Raw genomic sequence first — 20,390 nt, 5'->3', positions numbered from 1 at the left:
AATCAATTTTTCATGCTTAGAAATGTTCCCCAGCACTGTTTAATCTACTAGCATAGACATGGTAAAGGTAGGCACCTGTGCAGGGAGAACAGAACACATGAACTAGGCTAAGGTGTTTCCAATCCCATCTTTTCCTGTTCCTTTAGACCACAGAAACAGAAGGGTGGGTCCATGTTCACATGATGTATGTCTTCTGTCTCTTCCATAAAGCACAGTTTCATAACTTAAGTTATATAAGTTTCATAACTTAGGCTGAGCTTGATAATGGAATAAAGAAAGCGTGGAAGATTGACCATGTTTGGTCTTCACTGTCACTTACCAGACAGATAGACAAAGCTTTCCATGTTGCCCCAGAAGAAGGAATTGTGTTAATGAGGTTCCCTAAAGGATGTGTAACTCATCCTCACAATCGTGCCTTGTTTAGTCACCAAAGGAAATACAAGCAACCATCATGGTATGGCCAAGGGCTTTATGTGAATGCTGGGGATATAGATCAAAACTGTGAAGCTTCCCTCTGTTTTCAAGTCCAGAGCATCAAGAAACAAGACTGGTCATCAGTCCAGCAAATATGTCAAACAGTTTTAAAACATTTCAGCATTGGAAGTTTCCAGTCTGATGGGCAAGTTGCCTGGTACAAGAGGCATACAGTTTAAACAACCACTCTCCTAAGTGATCATTAAAATTAAATTGTGGATTAACATCTCTATCTTTACAGCCCTGGAGCAGAGTGGCTGCCTAGGTATTTCATAATGGAGTATCTAAACCTAGCAGCGCATGGCTTAGTCTGCTGAATAATATACAGTATTATGTAATGAAATAATATTAAACTAGGTTGTTCTGATAATGATGTTATTTGAAAATTTCAGTATCTTTAATGCCACTTATGTTTTGAATGTCAGTTCGATTCGGGGAGAAAAAAGATTTCAGAAGAAACTGGGGGGAGAACGATAGGAAATTGTGCAATATACTTATCTGAGACTACATCACATGGTCTGCAAAGCACTGCTTTTGCTTTTATACACATACCCTTGGCGACTCTCCCACTAGCAACAATAGTGCTTAGACTCATACTGATGTCACTGTTGAGTTATTTAATTTGACCGAAAGAGATTAATGTGTTTATTTAAAACCTTGGTCAAAATGGAAAAGAAAATCTTGGGACAATACTTTTACGTGGACGTGTATGTTTTCATATCTGATGATTGCAGTGTCGCATTAACTTATCAGGGGCAGCTGTTGACACACACTAACGCCCCGGAGACCCCCTCAGATAAGAGCTGGAAGCCATTTTCCCTGTCAGCCTGGAGCAGAGACTTCCACACCACTGCTGGTGCTGTGGGCTTTCATCCCAGGCTGTCTTCTCTTGCTGCTGCCTCCAGGGCCCATCCACAGCCATCCCAGCATTGTTTTATTTTCTCGCGTGAGGATGTGGTTTGGTGCAGCCAAGTAATGACAGCAGCGCAGTGGCATGTGGAAGCCAGCAGGTTGTGATGGGGCAGCAGAGGACAGACACTGCAACTGTACAGCCTACATAGAAGGTGCTGGGCTCTGTGGGCCGAGCCTCCTCCCTCTAAGGCATTAGACTTACTATGTTTTACATAGGTTGCTCCAAAAGTAATGCCTTTTATATATTTCCATGGAAATTACAATAGATTCAAAGAGCACAATAACGCTATTTGATAGAGCAAATTCTCAATGACAAAACACTATTTTTCAACAGTCACCACCATTAGTTGTGTATTTTTGCCAGCCATGAACAAGAGCCAGCATGCCATGCTTGTAAAAATCAGCACCAGCAGAGGGACCCACTGTCACTGTAACCACTGCTGAAACGCACCACCCACTGTCTCATTGTGCTCACATCCACTGTTTGGGCTCTATAAACCTTCAGCTAGTGTCAGTGGGTGCCATTTTTTCCACATCGAGGAATTCTGTGAGATGCCTTTGCTTCATACACACTCCCATATCAGACACCATTTTCTCACACTGCCCCTAAGTTGCCATCTGTCACACGTCAACAAAATGTAACGAGATATTGATGGGAAGGTTCAACCTCTACTGCCATACCACCAACATTTACCTCTGATGTCCTGGGCCAACATCATAAAATAGGAAGCATTACTTTCAAGCAGCCCTAGTACTAGCAGATCAATGGTATCTCCCTGTAGTAAATAATTCTGAACTTTTTTATTTTTCACTTGTACCCTCTAAATGTTTGGAATAAACTTCAGTTTGATTAAGAGGCATAAGCAACTCTCCAGTTAAATACTCCAGGTCATTGTGTGTTTACAAACACAGAGGGGAAAAGAAATCCAGAATCTGAAGTTTCTCTTTGCTGGGATGAGTCTGGGAGGTCTCATGGAATCGATTATTGATTATTCAGTGGTGCAAGCATGGTGATTGTTGCTGTGAGTGTCTCTTGACAGTTGAGGACAGCCAGACATACACGTAGAACAATAGTATAGAAATTGCATAAACCACATCCGTGATATGGTGGCTGCATGAAGCAAGGTGGGCCTGCTTTTCCTGCAAGTTTTGTAGTCCCTCTGTCCATGTTTTCATGTTAGCTCATGTCCCCTGATGCATAGAGCATAAATCTCCAGATGGAATAGCAGCTGCTACTTGGGCTTGTGACATGCCAGAGAGTCACCTTTGTGGTAGGTAGTCATTACTCTACAGCAAACATAACAGGTTGCCTGGGCAGCCCTGGTACCTCAGGCCGTGTGTGCATATCCTGCAGTACAGAATCTCAGAACATCCCAAGTTGGAAAGGATCCACAAAGATCTTTGAGTCCAACTCCTGGCTCCACATAGGACTACCTAAAAATTAAACCATATGTCTGAAAGCGTTGTCCAAGTGCTTCTTGAACTGTGGAGTGTGCTGCGGAGTTGTGCAGTGCTGAGGATATCAGACTCTGCCAAAGAACCAGGCTTTGGGATTGGCATCCTGTCTCAACATGTTCTGCCTGTGTTTGCACTCCATGTCCCCATGTGCCCTTTGAACTTTTCCAATAGCTGTGCATTTAAAAAAAACTGCAGGATAACATTGTGAAGCTCTGCTGCTCTCAGCACCAGCAATATCTGTCTATTCAGTGGCTGGGAAGGACTCAAGTTCTCCCACAAAGGCAGTTGTGGCGCTGCTTCTGTGGAGGCATCCAGTTTAGCTGCCCTCATCTCCTGCTTTAAGTGCTTTGTACAGCCCTTTGGACTTGATACGTGCAGGGGGTCCATGAAGTATATTTAAAGCAGTAAATAGCTTGACATACAGGGACGCTTTCCCTCAAAGTTCTAGTCAGTGGAAATATATCATTTTCATCTAAAATTAGACTGGCTCCAGCTACATTAAGGAAAAAAAGAATAGAAAAGAAAGAAAGAAAGAAAAAAGTAAAATAAAAACAAAGAAAAACCCTCAAGTATTAAACTCTTTCTGTTGGACTCTGTCAGATGTAGCAACTCCTAGCAGAAATAACCCAGGATCCATCCAGCACAAACTGTGTCCAAAAGCCTGTGATTTTCATCCAAAAAACTTCGAGTTGTTGGAGGCAGCCAAATGAACTGGCTGGGCAAACAAGATTTTCTCTTGCATGTGAGACAATGTAAATAAGCTTAGAGAATAGTGATAGATCTTTCAAAGGCACTAAATGGGAATTGTTGAACTGAAAAAGAATTTTGCAGTTAATATTGTACAACTCTTGACAAGTAAAATGAGATTGGAGGGGCAGAGGGAAAGTTGAATTCAGAAAAATATTCTACTCATTACTCCCATACAATTTGTTATTACAAATTAATTTTTTTAGAAGATGCTTGAGCTGAAGCTTAAAGCTTTTGCGTTAAATGTAATCCCAACCCTGCAGTAATTTGCCTACTGCACTTAAGTCCAAGTGCAAATGAAAGTGACTGGATACTTAATGCTTGCTGAGGCTCAAGTCTAAAACAAGCGTGGAGGCTAGTAAGGAGGAGAGACTTGGACCCAAAATTAACAGCAGAAGAAACAAACAGAAAAACATTGAAAACTGAATACACATTTTGAATCATTTATCTTTCAACATATTTTACTGAAGCAACAATGAAAGGAGCGTGTGAAGTTTAACTATGCATTGTGTTGTTATTCCAGGCTTCAGCAGCTTCTTGATGTTTGGAGAGTTCTGAGACCAGCCTTTTGGACTACTTGTAACCAGCACCTAAGGCTACAGAAACTTATGTCTGGAAGAACCTCTTTCTGAAGGAAACATCCATCTCAATAGTGCGAAAACTCTGTCCAGGCCTTACAAGGCAGGAGAGTGATTTGTGCTTCTGCTGACACTGGTGTGTAATCTCTGCTTCTTATGCACTCCAGCACCCCTATCAGTTCCTTGTTCTCCTTCACCAGCCCTGCAGTGAAAAGGCTGCTGGGCTGGAAACAAGGAGATGAAGAGGAAAAGTGGGCAGAAAAAGCTGTTGATTCCTTGGTGAAGAAATTAAAGAAGAAAAAAGGTGCCATGGAAGAACTGGAAAGGGCTCTAAGCTGCCCAGGTCAGCCCAGTAAATGTGTCACAATCCCACGTTCCTTGGATGGGCGGCTGCAGGTGTCTCACCGCAAGGGGCTCCCCCATGTCATATACTGCAGAGTGTGGCGCTGGCCTGATTTACAGTCTCACCATGAATTGAAGCCACTGGAATGTTGTGAGTTCCCATTTGGCTCAAAACAGAAAGAAGTGTGCATTAACCCCTACCATTACCGGCGGGTGGAAACTCCAGGTAATTATATCATCTCTGAATGATTCACATCTCTGTTAGCTCTTGTGCTGGCAGGTCTGTACCTAATGCATTCTAATGAGTTCTTTGAGACCTGAAAAAGTAGGCTCTGTTTGATGGTGAAGGACCTTGGCTTTTTCCCTGTCTAGCATCACAGATACCAGCTGTGAAGAGAAGGATCCTGGCTGGGGCCCTTGCTCCATTGCACCCCCAAGAATCTTGTCCAGGGTGCTGAAAGTAAGGCTCTTGTCTGTGGACATGGCTGTTGGCCACCCCCTAATCCTACCCCCGTAGGCTGCTGTCAAGGGTATGTCTGTGAGCTTGAAGGCTAGGCACTGGCTTAGTCTTATCACCTTGGCTGGATTTATGCCACAGTCTGAAAGCCAAAAATAACTCATTGATTCACAGGAAAAATGTATCTCTAGCTTTCTCTGTAAAGATCAGAGTTGCAATAAGATGGTTTCTGTTGCTATGGATGTGAAACCGGGTTAGCTGATTCTTGTTAAAATGCTTGATGGTCTGCATTCAGTGGGATTTAATTATCTCAGTGGGTGGTTTATATGAAATAAATCCCCCAACTTCTCATAAAACTTCGAATTTTTCAGTTGATGATTCTCTGTAGACTAGACTTGCTCAGCATTGAAAACTTATGACCTTACTGAAGGGTCATTTAGTTGGGCTTTTTGTCAATGAAACAGCTATTGGAGAATTGTAGTATTCAGTGTCGAGTTCTATAGGACTGGCAGTGATCTCAAGTGGTCATCTTGTTCCTCTCTCCTCCTACTCTCAAAACAGAACAAATTGCCAGGTACATTCCTGACAGATGTTTTCCTAATTAGCACTAAAAATCCCATGTGATAGAGGCTCCACAACCTCCCCAGGCAAGTGAATCTATTGCTTTGCTATCTTTACAGTTCAAAGTGATTTCTAATGTCTAACCTTTCTCTCTTTGCTGCCAAAAATCATAGTAATTTAATTTACTAATGGATATGGTTGGTAAGTGTATACTTATTATTCTGTGATTACTCTTTGTCTGGCATGAACTTTACTATGAGGTGACATTAGCATCAGATAAGTGAACTGTGGGATGTTTCTTTTCACACAGATGAAATAAGGGAAAGACATTTGTTAACATTTGTTAAATGGGGCTGTTCCCCTTCCTGATAGTCCTTCCACAGCAGCAGAGCTGTCATTTTGAAGTTGCATCTGAACTGCTGTAAACATTGTCAGAGCTAAAAATTTTGCAGCTGCAGGGAGTGGTGCATGTTGTCAACAGTATTTAATGGAAAGAGCTGATCTTCTGACTTTCTAAAATAAACTCCAAGAATCTAAGAAAAGATGCTCATAAAATATCCCATTTTGTGTATCTTTCTCTGTTAAGGCTGTAGTCTCTGGTGCTTTCTCATTTCTTTTGTTGTACCTGTAGTGTAGCTAATGGAGTCTCCTCAGTGCTGACAGCTCTGCACAGGGCTGTTTTAAACTCTGGTCTTTTGATCTCTTCTACAAACGCTAGTACTGCATTAACCAGCAGCTGCTAAATGGCTTCCAGAACTTCCTCCAATCATGAAGCTCTGACTTCAGCTGTGAATATGGCCCTATCATATAGCCTGACTGGCTAAATGCAGGCTAGCTATGTCTGTACTAGTAAATGAAACATGGCTAGGCTACAGCCTGAGAATTGCTGAAATACTTGTTTGCTCCGTGGCACAGCGGTGTTTTGTGCAGACTATCACATATTAGCAATTCCCAGGGTGCAGGGCTCAATCCACATAAGGCACTTTTGGGCAACTTGGACATGATCACATTGTTTTGGAGGGCAAAGAGCACAGCTGCAAAGATGCATGCTGTGCTGTTCCAGTTTGCTACAGGACTGGGGAGTTGTTCTTGTATTCCACTCCTATCACGCTTTTCTCAGGGACAGATGAGGCTCTGAGCCTCCCAAGAGAGTTACTTCTCCGCTAAAGATGAGGAGCAGCAAGGAACACAACCTACTCAAATGTGCTGGGGCAGCAGTAGGAGAAATAACTCGTAACACTGAAAGTGGCAATAGTGCAGCTATGAGCTGCAGTCAGAAAGCAGTGCTGTGAAGAGATAGGGATGAAGGAAGAGAAGGTATGAGCTTGATGGGGAAATAGTAGCAGTGAGGTCACCACAAAGTAGGTTGGGAGCAATTGATCCAGCTGCCAGTCTGTTCAAATAAAAGTCTTCTTTTGGCTACAGGAAATCTTCTATATCTAGGCTGTCAGAAGTCTTAGGGTTATGTAGGATTCTCTGAACCTCATCCTCATGAGTTACAGAATCCACCTGTTAAGTGATTCAGCAGTGCATTTCTTTACTCTCCAGAAGCCAGTGTGCTTTTCATACATGTGTCCATCCTTTTGGGGCTAACTTTCATTATTCTAATCTGTCTCACTGAATCAACCACTCTGTGGCCATATCCATTAACTTTTATTCAGCATGAGTGAGTTATGTCAAAGATGGAAGGGACTTGCCCTTTCTCTAGTGACTTGGCAGATTCCTAGGCCTCTGTTATCAGAGTGCAGCCTGTGTCTTCATGCTTGCCAGGCACATCATAGTCTGTGCTAACCAGCACAGCCTGGATTGTGTGTAGCATTCCTTGTTACTGCAAGTGTCCCCAGTGGAGCTCCTCTTTGCAGGTCTGCTGAGCAACTAGTGCCATTTAGAAAAATAAAACAAAACAAAAAACAAACAAACAAAAAAAAACCAGTAAAACAACAAACCACAATTATTTCCTCTATTTGTGCAACTTCACAGCACAGCTAGGAGTTAGGTCATCTAGCATAAAGGAGATAGATAAAATGGATAGGCTCTGCTTCCCCACTGAAGAGCTTGTCAGAAGTCTAAATGTTTGATTTTCAGGGGAATCCGCAGTTCTAGAAAAAAACTGCCTAAACATTTATCTCATTACTTTATATGGCTTCATTCACATATGGATGTTATAATATGCAGTGTTGCTGCAGGGAGCAGAAGCCTAAGTGAACATTAAATTTTGACTAATTGCTTTACAAGCCTGAGTAGGACTGTGATCTGGTATCTTCCCAACTGGAAGACCACCTGATGATCTTACTGTTGGCCACGTGTTTGATGTCTGTGAACGGGCATGGAGAACAGGTGGATCTTACCAGAGAGTAGGCTCCCAAAGACAGGAGACTCTGCGAAGATGAGCTGATGTGTCACAAACAGCAGTGCAGATGTTGCACCTGGAATTAAAGGATGAAGCAGGTAGTTTACTTGCTAGCATCTGAAGTCACAGGCTCGGTGACCATGGGGACGACGACGTTTCTAGCAAGAATTACAGCTAAAGAGAACAGGAGAGAACAGAGCAGGAAAGGCAGCGGCAGGATTTGGTACATCACTGACTGTATTTGGCTTCAATTGAACAAAGATCAGCATTCAGGGTTACACAGAAAGGATCCCTCCTGGCCCTTAATGAGAATGGAAGGTAAAAGGAAAAGGTCCCACAGAGCAGTGACAGTGCAGGTCAATTGTGAAGACCTGGTGTACTCAGCCAGTCAGTTTCATGCCTCTGGTCACAGTTCCTTCAAGACTGTTGAGCCTTGGAGAACAGCATCTGCTACCAAAAGAAAAAGAACCAAGCCCTTAGGGGATTTTTTCAGCCACAAAGAAAGAAATCTCTGTATTCGTCACCACCACAGAGGCTTTAGCTCTCTAGGCAGCCAGTGGAAAGATTGACCAAGGTGGCAAAAACTGTGCAGCAGAGTAGAAATTAAAAGAATAGCCTGGTCAGAACTGGGAATGAGTTCAAGGCCTTGCAAGGCTAGAAAATTCCTCTTGCTGACTCACTCAGGGCAAGTCAGAGGCTTTCCCTGGCAAGTGCTGTTGACACATCTCAGTTCTCAGCTTTCATTTAGAAAAGGAGTCGTGCTGAGTTCTCACAGGGCTGGACTAAATTGCTTTCCCAGTAGTGGGGCCTGCAGTGAGGTACCTGTCCCCGGCCCTGCTCAGCATTACTCAGCACCACTGCTGGGTGCAAAGAGATCTCCAGAGTTATCCACAGCTACTGGTCAGAGCTGGCCAGGCAGCAGTGTACCTGGCAAGCATCACCCCAGCTCCATGCAGCAGCAAGGGGAAACTCCAGAAACAGCAGCTCACAGCCTGGAGCTGCTTTCAGGATCATGTGTTGGGAGGGATTTAGCTGACCAAAACTGCATCTGCAGTGCTGGTGGTGCCTTGTTCCTGTATAGAGCAAAAAAAAACGAATGCTGAAGGAGTCTTTTTCTCTCCAATGTCTATAAAGGGGTAACAGGCTGAGATGTCAATGCCTGTATTTTCTGAATGAGTCCTCCAAAACTCTAGGGAGAAGTAAAGAAGCAGAAATAGCTTTCTCACCAAAGGGCATTACAGGGTGGCAAAAAAGCATCATCATGCAGATAGTGGCAGTTCATTGGTGACTGGCAGATTCCCAAATGGTGTGTGCCAGTGGTGGGGCAGGAGCATGGCTTAGCCCTGCAGCAGCATGGTGCCACAAGGAGCTGAACACGTGTTGGTGGTACTAGCATGGGCCTTTCTGTTTCCTCTGCCCCAGCTCAGCCAGTAGTGTGGTACACTGATCTCTAAGGAACACGTTCCTTCTCATGCACACGTTTTGCATTATTTCTGTATTATTTGCTTTGTAGCAATTATTCCACTCTTTCATTACACTGTATAAATGAGAGCTCACTGTAATTAAAAGGTGCTAGCTAACCTACCCAAAAAGAATTAGCCTTACCTTGACAGAGCTTTTGGGCCTAAACAATCTGTTAAAACACGTTCAAACAATATATTTGTGTCAGCATTTATAGCTAAAAGTGCACGTCGCTATTTGTTTCTGTAAGCTAGTAAGGAGAGACTGAAGGATTACTTGCTGCTAGGTTTTAGGCCAAGGAACTCTAGACACCAGGTCAATCAATACAAGCCCACTGTATTGTTCCAGTTGTTCGGAAAATTCATCCTTGTCACAATAAAGCAGATTGCCTTCTTATCTTCCTTTGTGGCTTAGCAGTCCCCCGAATGAATCTTGGGGACTCATTTCCCATGCCTGCGTTTAAGGGCTTAGCAAAGACAATTAGGTGCTAAGTGAGCTAGTGACTAAGGGAACTCTTGGGGTACATGAATTGAACCTTGTAGGTGCTATTCCCCTTCATCAACTACAGGGGGACCCAGTCAAAGCATAAAATTGAACTCCCATATGCAGAAATATTTAGCAAACCTCTTTGTGTTCCAGTCTCAGGGCAACAGCTTTATAGGTAACTCAGATAGTCCTGTTTGCTGAAGTTCCTTGACTCCACTTGTGCTCTTGTTCTTGGTAAGTCAGAATTCAAAATTCAAAACCACTTGGGTCAACTTTGGGTTTCTCAGAGCAGTCATACTGTTACAACACTGACAGTAAAAGAGGTAAGTGAAGAAGCTGGATGAGGAGAGATTATTTCTTCTATTAGACCAGTTTTTGCATGGATGAATTTGAATTTCAGTTTTCTTGCATTTTTCTTGTGTTAACTATCAACCATTTACATTTGTCTCTTCGTGCTAGATCTTTTCTAACAACTATATTGCAAGAACTAGATTAATATTGCTGCAATATTTCAATTGCCATTTATATTTCCTTTTAAAGATCCCACTGTCTGGCTGGCAGCATTTTCAAGTACCTGAAAACCTTTTAAATATAGTGTTTAGCTTCTGGTCTGTGCTTCTGTTTGCCAATCTGGTGGTAAAATAATGCATTGCATTGCTGAGCACTGTTAATTGTTATTAAATTTGGCTTTGATTTTGGAAAAATCTGATGATAATATTTAGCAAACCCCTGATATAGTCATTATTTCAGGAAGGAAGAGAGAGATAATTTTGAGAAGGAGAAATATGCCATTTGCATTTCTGTAAGGAGACTGTGCACATGCTGTACATGTGAATTTTATGGTACCTTGCTTACATTAGGAATGACACCTTATTTTGCACATGCAAATGTGGAAACTGTTTGCAAATCTTGGAAAATGGTCGAATATCAGGTTTTGATTCTTGTTTTTGGACAGATTTGTTGCTATTAAATGGCTTGTATATACAGAATGATACAGGTAGCAAGGAATGTATCTCTTTTTTACTGACAAAGAGATACACTTTCAAGAGTGTAATTCTGAACAGATTTTTTCTGTTCTTGTTTTTATTTTCAGTCCTACCTCCTGTACTTGTTCCAAGACACAGCGAGTTTAACCCTCACCTCAGCCTTCTTGCCAAGTTTCGAAATACTTCTCTGCACAGTGAGCCACTGATGCCTCACAATGCCACCTATCCTGATTCTTTCCAGCATCCTCCATGTACCCCTTTTCCACCATCACCCAGCCACATGTTCTCCCAGTCACCTAACAGCATCAGCTACCCCAACTCACCAGGAAGCTCTTCTGGACCAGGAAGTCCGTATCAGCTCACGGGTAAGAATGAGCTTTCAGAAATTCTGAATGAGGCAAAGTTCTTGCTAAGGCCTGGGATCATGAGCCAATTTTCTGTGCTCCCCCCCAGGCTGTAGCTATAAATTGAAATGTTGGACAGGATAGATTTGGAATGGCATTTCTTGGGACTGTCTCTTAGTATTGTCTCCCAGTCCTTCTGATGGCAAATCAAGGAGCTAAGATCTGTAACCATTCCACTCCTAGAATGCATGAATGAACTTTCATGATTACTACAATGGATAAGTTCAGGAAAGAATTAGGTTTGCCAAGACACCTTCTGCCCAGGGCTGCCCACCTAAGTTAGGCAGCTTTAACAGAGGTGGTGAGGATGGGACCTTTATAAACTCCATGGGAGAGACAGAATAAAATGGGGAAATTGGTACACAGAAATATTTTTTAATACACGATGATCCCATTGACTATAAACTTCAGGAAGTTAAGATGTTTAATAATTTGGTCCAAAACTTGGTTAAGCCAATAGGCAAATTCCCATGAATTTGGAACATGTTTCATCTGTTCCACAGTTCTAAACTCAGCAGGGTTAAGTCATTCAGATCATTTGTTTTGAACTCCTTACCTGGTACTGCTCTAATTACTGAAAATTTGAATGTACCAAAAAGGTATCATACAACACAGCTGAGAGCTAGCTTTAATATCAAAGCATGGTTCAGTTTCACTTCTGCACTTTGTTGTCGTTCTGAAATAGTTTCAGTGAACTCAGCTTGTTCAGAAGGATGAATTCAGGTCAGAATCTTGTAGATTAATGTTTTAATATATCAATTACAAAGTATTTGAATTCATACATTTAATTATATGGTATTGTGATTTTAAGTACAAGAAAGATGTTTAGTTTTACAAGGTATTTGTAGTATTTGAACTTCCTTTTAAGCCGGATACTTTCAACACATTTTCCCTTCCTTGTACATTCAATTAATTGTTCATTTCTTCTCTAGATCTGTAGTTCAGATCATACTTAGCAACATCCAAATTCACAAGCAGTAGGACTTGTTTGTCTTCTCCCATTTCTTTATTTCACCTCTCTGTAACCAAGCTTGATTTAGTGGAGCTGGTCCTGACAGGTAAATCAGGACCATTGCAAAGTATGTAATGACTCTGACTCGTGTAACTTAACTGAACTTGGGACCTTGCAAAGCTACTTAAAATGTAAGTGGCTGAGCTGGAACTTCATTATATCACAGCACAGGGAATGCTGATAAACATAATTTGCCTGTGTAACAATCAGGGTTGAACAACTATCTAAAGCAAACTAGGATTGTATCAAGAACCTTGAGTGGGATTGATAAGACCAAACAGATGTCAGCAATGCAAATTTCTACATCTGATGCAATTGTTTATTTGTTCTCTGCTCTGTAGTCAGTAGGGAAAAATAAACACTCCTAGAACAAGATTCATTTCATCTTAAAGTATTTGTCTAAAACTGCTAAGATGCATTGTGTATAAAGCAAGCATATGGAATGCTTATAATAGACAGCAGAAATACTTGTACAACCTCATTATTTCCTTCCTGTAACTTAATATTATCATCTTCCATTGTTTCTTTATTTTTTATTACTTTAACATGCTGCATTTCTGTGGGAGGGTTATGCCCTGTATATGTTAGGGATATTGTGTAGTGTATGAGATTCCTATATCATGGATACTACTTAAATAGAATAATTAATAACATTCCTGTGCAATGTGTACTTGGAAGGCTCAGTGGTTATGTTATGAGACAGGCCACCTTTATCCACTCTGGGTGAATCTGTGTTGTCTTGAGGGTCAGCCAACAGCCCACAAGTGGAAACTTCAGCCTGAAACTGGGATAAACTCTTTAAAGAGACCCATAGCTTTACAGGTTCAGTTATCACTGTAACTTACACATGAATTTCTGGTCACTACATACTTTCAGTGTTTAACACTGAATGTTTAACACTGACATTTTCTAATGTAAAACCAAAAGTCACTTTTTCTTTGGCTTTGTAAAGCCTCCTGTTCTTGAGAATCCTCGCTGCAGAGAACCACCTTCCATTTTCTATCTTACTATGCCATGAAGGAAAGAAACCAGGAGCTAGGCACGTTGTGGGTTGGTACTTCTTCATTCACTGCTATATGATAGGATGTCATATAGCTAGGACAGAAGTTAAAAGGACAAATCTGAAGGAAGTTTTGCCAAGTCTCACTTTAAAATAAAAGACTTTCCATACGCTTTCTTTATAGTCTGTGAAGAAAGAGAACTTTCTCCTTGAGGGGAAATTAAAGTTATTTGCTGCTGTTAAATCATCTTCTGCAAGGATTTTAACATTTAGGAGAGAAGCCTGGAATTGAAGGATCAAACAGCTTTGCTTTCTTAGTATAACAGCTCTTATTATCAGAAAACTTGGCATGATGGTGGTCTGAGCCTGAGGCCATCCTCTGTCTGTCCCTCCTTCCATCAAGTGTACAGAATCCAATGTGACTGCCCTTCCTTACCGTTCTTCCTGAACATGTGATGGTCGTACTCTGGAGGCTGGGAAGAGATGAGATTCAGATCTGTGCTTTGTTTCAAACCCTTCTGTAGCTAAACAACGCTGAAGAAGCGGTATGTATTCAGTAGGAAACACTGGCCAGAATTTACCAAGGTATTGATTTAGATGTCCTATCTTCTTTTTTTTCTTTCCTTCTCTCTAATAGTGGAAACTCCACCCCCACCCTACCACGCAAGAGAAACTCCAGGAAGCCACAATGGGCGGTCAATGGATGCAATAGCTGAAAGCCAACTAGTACTGTCTTTGCCCAATGGAGGTAAATCTGCCGATGGAGAAACCGAAAGTAAATAACTTTATACTGTTTTTCAAAGAAAAATTGCTAAGTAGTAAAGTATTATTCAAACAACAATGTTCAGTGATCTGTTATAGTAGGTTTCAGACAGCTTTGAGGGTTAGGCTGTGTATTAAATCCATCCATTAGCTAGGAGAATAGGAAGATCTAAGAATTCAGTGACTTACATGTGAAGTGAGAGAGATTAGATTCTTCTTGAAACCATGAACTACTGCAGTTAGAAAGTTGTTAATGAAAGCAAACACTGTTATCTACTTTGAAAAGATAAAGATATAAAATCAAGGATGGAGAGTAATACAACACAAAAGAACACTATCTAAATCAAAACTGATTTCTTTATCACCATCAGTTCTAAGTTTCATGTACTTTAAAGTCTTATGTTTGGAAATTTTCTTATTACCTTCATTGTATTAATGTTACATTACCGGCTGGCTGGAATATAAAAAGACATTCTAGTGAAGTACAACTTTCTGAAACACTGAGGAACATGTCTGTATCAGAACTAGAGGAGAAGGAAGTTGAGGTAGTGTTAACAACAGATGAGTGCACAGAATGGCTAGGTAATTACTAGCCATCAGACACCGATATTTTTAAATAAATTGTTGAGACTTTAATCTCTTTAGCATAATTTACCTTCCCTGATCACAGCCGTTGTGAATCTTGGTTAGAAGTTTACTAGAGGCTATGGGCAAAGGTGCTGTGGGGCAGGAAGTCTCATATGCCTGTGGTAGGCAAGCAGAATAAAGTCTCCCAATAATTCCTGTAGAACAAGTGAGCGTTCAGAGATTCTTTCATGTTTTTAAGTCCTTTGCTGTCTCTGTGTTAGAAAACCTGGGTAGAGGTAGATCCGAAAGAAATGAGATGAGATTTCTACTTACAGACCCACATGGAAGTGGAAAGCCTCAAAGCGTGCAAAGAAAGAAAGGTGGAGGGGAGGAATAGATTGATTACTTCTGAACTCCAGCATTTGATAGTAGACTTAAGTCTTGTCTCAGTTTTGATTTACTTTGAGCCCACCTGTCATCCCTAGCTCCTCTGGTGTGCAGAGCGGATGTATCCCCTACTACTTTCAGTGTAGAGATTGGGCCTCACTTCAGCAAGGAATGTTAGCATGTGCTTAATTTAATGTGTTAGGGTTACCACTTTTTGAGAACAAGTGGGACTTCTCAAAGACTTGTAGTTAACTAAACTGGTGTACCAGCTTTTGCACATTTTGGTCATAACATTAAGAAGCAGAAGCTGCTTTTGAGATTGTCTGACATTAACGACTGTTTAGATGAAGAGCTGGGGGTGTGGGAGGGACAGAAAGGAGGAAAAGAGACAGAGAATGATTGTCTGAAAGAATACTACTAAGACCCCAGCAGCTAATTAATTTTGTTTCCTACAGATTTTCGGCCTGTTTGCTATGAGGAACCACAACACTGGTGCTCAGTTGCCTACTATGAACTCAACAACAGGGTAGGAGAGACTTTCCAGGCTTCCTCTCGAAGTATCCTTATAGATGGATTTACAGATCCCTCAAATAACAAAAACAGGTTCTGCCTGGGACTGCTCTCAAATGTAAACCGCAATTCTACCATTGAAAACACCAGGAGACACATAGGAAAAGGTAAGAGCAAATTCCTTCTCCTTGGGAATATTCAGAGCTCAGGAGAACCGTACAATGGTTAACAATTCTGGCTGATTTGTCTGATATACTTTTCTTAAAACCAAAGCTGAGATTATTTCTGAAGCAGAGGGAGTTGATTCTTTTCTGACTGAATAACAATCAGCAGAGTATCTACTTACAAAAGCTATTTACTTGGCCAGCAAAGAGAAAAATGTTGTTTATAGTTGTAAGTTCTAATTTAGCAGTATGTATTTTCATTTTATTTATTAGAGCTTCTGGCAACTGGGAATATTGCCATTGAAATGCCACTAAAAGGATAATTGCTGGTGCCTCAAGGCTGGTTCTTCTACCACCAAATAACAAAGGGAGATGGATGAAACACTTAGCAGTTGAGTTATTTAGTTGAAAAACTGTACAAGAGTTGCCTTTATAGATTTTTTTCCCATAGCAACGTAAGGAAATCAGTCCAATCTGATTCCCTGCCATGTCAACTTCTCACTGGTAACTCGAAGTCTTGGGTTCTGCCTCCAGCAGTTCTCCTTGTATGCTTCACTTCTGGTGTGTGCATGTCCTGTGCACACAAGATCATCTGCTATTGGTGACAAGTAGGATGAGGCCATACCTGGATACACATGGCCACACTCGCTCCATCCCAGCTTGCGAGAGTAGGATAGGGCTTGATATTCTCCCAGAATTTATTAGTGTTTGTGGCAGTGAGACAGAAGCCCTGCACTGGCCACTTCTCTGTGCAGTTGAAGCTTTGCCTCCTCTATTATATCCAGTCTAGACTCATTATCTTGCCAGACCAGCCTCTTACCAGTAGCATCCTGGGAATGGATTCCCTACTGGGCTGATTAACTCTTAATTGTTTCACTCCTATTATCTTGTCAACCTCACCTCATTTCCTGGGCCTAGAGCAATACTTTAATTGACTCTTGATAGCTTAGTGTTAAATGACTGAGTACAAGGAAGGTCTGAGACAAATGTGACATAGTTTTTACAAACAACAGTGAATCTGAAGGCTGAGAGATGTACTCAGCTCTCACACTTTTCCCCAGAAGGAGAAAAAGTACCTGTGTTACAAAAGTGTGAAGGTGGTGTGATGCTACACCAGTAAATTGATGTGAGCAGTGGAAATGAGTTGTACATCTAGATTTAACTTACTCAGAAAACAAGGCAAAGCTTCTCAATCAGCATAATCAGCATAAGCTGCCAAAGGGGTATAGATCAAAGGTGAGCCTGGCCCTAAAAGAAGAACAACAAAAAATCCCAGTCGAAGCTGTTATTTGAGGATCTTACATCCTGTGAATTTCTGCCCCAAAATACAAAGAGACAGAACAGGAAGAATATGAGGTAAATGCTAATAGTCTTCGTCCTTTCAAATCTGAAGATGCGTCTTCATTGATTAAAAGTTCTTTTAAGTCTTACACTAGGAATCTGCCCAAGGGAAGGGAGCAGGTTGCCTAGAGAGGAGGAGTTTAGTATACCTGAGATCCTCAATGTTAATACTCTTCTCTGTTTATGCAAATCTTAAGAAAACATGTTTAAGTGGAATAGAAGTGGCACCAGTATGGGCCTGCAGAAGAGCACAGAGCAACTACAAGAGTGTGTAGTTCAAAGGCACACTGGACAGATGAAAGCTGCTGAAATTGATACAATTGTCACATGTTAACAAGGGAGAAAAAGGAGTGAGTAAACAAGATTAGCTCAGTAGGATAAGGATATGCGATTGAATTGTCATCTAGTGTATCAGCGTGAAACGGTTTCCTGGAAATACCACATCAAAGCTAAAAACAATCCAGAACACAATGCAACATCTACTAGCAATTGGATCTGTTTCAGCAGTAAGACTTCAAGGACAAAAAGGAGACTACTGATCAGAGAGTCAAAAAGAATTGGATGCTTGGAACCTGCTGAGTCTCCAGTTTCTGCAGAGGGCAATGAAATCCTGCTAAAACATATAGGCCTTGGATTTGGTCTTTTACAAATATGCATTCAGCTGGTTGGCTTCTTCAAAGTGCTTGTCTCCAGTGAGTGAATAGCAGAAGAATGGAAATATTCACTAACATTTCATTACTGCTGTATTTATTGCTTTTTTAAGAATCCACAAGGAAAAAGAAAATCAGAGCCACTTTCAGAATGACTTTGGTGTTTTTGTTATTGTAGTATGCAGTTTTGGTAATGCCTTTGAAAGCATTGGGGTTTTTTTTTGTTTGTTTTTTGGTTTTTGGAAGTTAGTTATTCAGTGTGAAAATGTAGCCCTTAAAGCTTCGCACTTTAGCACCCAGAAGTGCAGTCACTCTAAATCAGTCATCACACCTGAAGATTCAGAAGGAGGTGAACATGTGTCCTTATTCTTCCCTTCCTTCCCTGTCTTCCTTCTCAGTCTATTTCAGGAATTCACCTGGTCTCCATCAGTGTTAGCCAAAACCTTTGTGATTTTACTATCAGTGTCCTTCCTTTTCATTCCCCTTCCACGGGATGGAAAGGAAACATTGGTCAAATCATAGCAGATGCATCTCTGTGTGCATCTGAAGCTGCTGTCTGGTCGGTCTAATGGAGCTGTGGTCTCACCTGTGTTCTCAGTGAAGTACCAGCTTGTGCTGTGAGCCACACCCCCTCACATTTAATATGAGATCTCATGGGTACATAGAGGTAGAATTCAAGTGATGGCTTGAAGACAGACTGAGGTTCTTGTCTGAGTCACACTGGAAGTGTCTGGGAGAGCATATTTTTCCCAGATCCTTTTCCCACTCAACCTGCTTTTCGCCAAGTCTTTCCCACTCCTGTTCAGAGGCTGTTTTTGTTTTAAGGATGTGCTGCTGTCCCTTGCTGTCATGACCACAGAATCAGGAACAGAGACTGGGAACATGTAACCAGTCATTTTTGTACAAAAGACAACAGGAATAAAACGAATTACAACTGAATTAATAAAGCATAGTTATCACTGGCTTTGCAGACATTACACTTAGACTCTGAGAACATGTGCATTTGTATGTAAAGGTGTGAATGCCATCTCTGGGAATAGAAAGGAGAATTTTATTTTTATTTAGTGGTGGTTTTTATGAGAAGAAAGAACAGGGTTCTTCCACCTCTCTTGCCCATGGGAGAGGTTAATCTTCCCTAATCTAGCCATGGGAAAGTTGAACGTCTAGGTATCTTTACAGGGTGACTCGGTCCCTTTCAGGGTGTGGTTTCTTGCTCACATTTAAGCAGTCTAGTTCCCTATTGCCATGCTGGCACTGAAGAAGATCTCATTGCAAATAGATCTTTGTTGTTGTTTTGTTCTGTTTGTTTTTAAGTTTATTAGTTTTCACTGGGTTCAGTTCCCTGACCTGGGTGACTGCCTGGTCCCCAGACACTGCTGCAGCTTGAAGGCAGGTGTGGGAAGAAATAGTAAGAGCAGGGGAAGAGTGAGCCTTTACTGCACCAGCTCAGACTTCCATCATTTTGAGTTGGCTGTGAGCCTGCAGTCTGCGGTGGACGGAGTGAATCGACTGGTCACACTGCCTCTCATCTACCAGATAAGAGAAAAATGCTTACACCAGTTCACATATATATTCACACAAGCAGACATCCTGGGTGGATAAGAGTCCTTGAATGGATGGAAGTGCTTCCATCTTCCTTTTTCCAAGATGTGGTAAAAGTTTGAAAGTTAATGTTGGTAAGTCGGTTGGACACTGAGAAGTTCATCAGATCAATTGTTTTCCTGATAAAGTTTGCATTTAACAAGAAGGATTTGGTGAGTAAGTCAGGGTCGTGCAAATGTAAACACGTGGTTCTGTATGACTTGAAGTACACACCATGTGTGTTTGAACAGCATGTGGCAAGACCTTGTAGTAGAGCGTAGCATGCAATGAAATGGGTCTTGGTCAGCGTGCGTGTGCTCAATGGTGATAGAGCACAATAGATTTGGATGTGTAATGTGTAACAGATTTGTCAGTTCTTTAACAGAGATTTGATCCACACTTTAACATGGCTGGCATATGTTTGACATTTGTGTGTGTGTGTGTATGTGCATGTGTGTGTCATAAAGTACCATGCTATTGAATTAAAGAAGTAATCCAGTCCTAATAGGAAGACAAAGAATTTTACTCCTGTACTCATACCTTGAGATATTGTTTTTGTAATTTCCTTTTAATGCTGATGGGTCCCTTGTACAGATACAGGGATGTAGACAAAGTTTTCTGTCTTTTAAATGGCACTAAGTTCCTGGAGTGATGTGGGTTTATATGCCCACACCAATTAAATAGTTAAAGAATTGAGAGAACCAAACCAAGTTACTGAAATAAAACGTGTTGTAAACAATGGAGAAATAATACCTGTCTTGTTTTCTTTTTCTAGGTGTTCATCTTTATTATGTTGGTGGAGAAGTGTATGCTGAATGCGTCAGTGACAGCAGTATTTTCGTGCAGAGCCGCAATTGTAACTATCAGCATGGTTTCCACCCAGCCACTGTCTGCAAGATCCCCAGTGGCTGCAGCCTCAAGATCTTCAACAACCAGCTCTTTGCCCAGTTGCTTGCCCAATCAGTCAATCATGGTTTTGAAGTAGTGTATGAGCTGACGAAGATGTGTACGATTCGAATGAGCTTTGTTAAAGTAAGGATTCTTTGTTTTCTCTTGCCTTTATGAAAAGGAGAATCCCAGCACTTGCTAGCTTTAGTGCAAAACTAGACCATATCAAATCCTTCCCAAGTAGAGATACACACCCAAACTGCAAATTGCAATCCAGAATTCTCGTTCTCCAGTATTGCCTTAAACTTGTAG

The 20,390-nt window shown here is 41.4% G+C and overlaps 1 protein-coding gene across 1 annotated transcript in view; it reads left to right on the top strand.

Moving 5' to 3' along the window:
• Nucleotides 1-20,390, top strand: part of SMAD9 (SMAD family member 9) — a 41,224-nt gene that overhangs the window by 10,467 nt on the left and 10,367 nt on the right. Inside the window, exons 3-7 of the mRNA XM_042867778.1 lie at nt 4,115-4,737; nt 10,920-11,177; nt 13,866-14,003; nt 15,400-15,621; nt 19,966-20,222. Coding sequence (XP_042723712.1) covers nt 4,326-4,737; nt 10,920-11,177; nt 13,866-14,003; nt 15,400-15,621; nt 19,966-20,222 — 1,287 coding nt within the window. The 5' untranslated portion in view covers nt 4,115-4,325. The remainder of the gene's footprint in view (nt 1-4,114; nt 4,738-10,919; nt 11,178-13,865; nt 14,004-15,399; nt 15,622-19,965; nt 20,223-20,390) is intronic.

Source organism: Lagopus leucura, unplaced genomic scaffold, assembly GCF_019238085.1.
Source record: "Lagopus leucura isolate 7727_CA_CO unplaced genomic scaffold, USGS_WTPT01 Super-Scaffold_100001, whole genome shotgun sequence".
Lineage (NCBI taxonomy): Eukaryota > Metazoa > Chordata > Aves > Galliformes > Phasianidae > Lagopus > Lagopus leucura.
The sequence above is the reverse complement of the archived record's forward strand: the minus strand, read 5'-3'. Positions and strand labels throughout refer to the sequence as shown.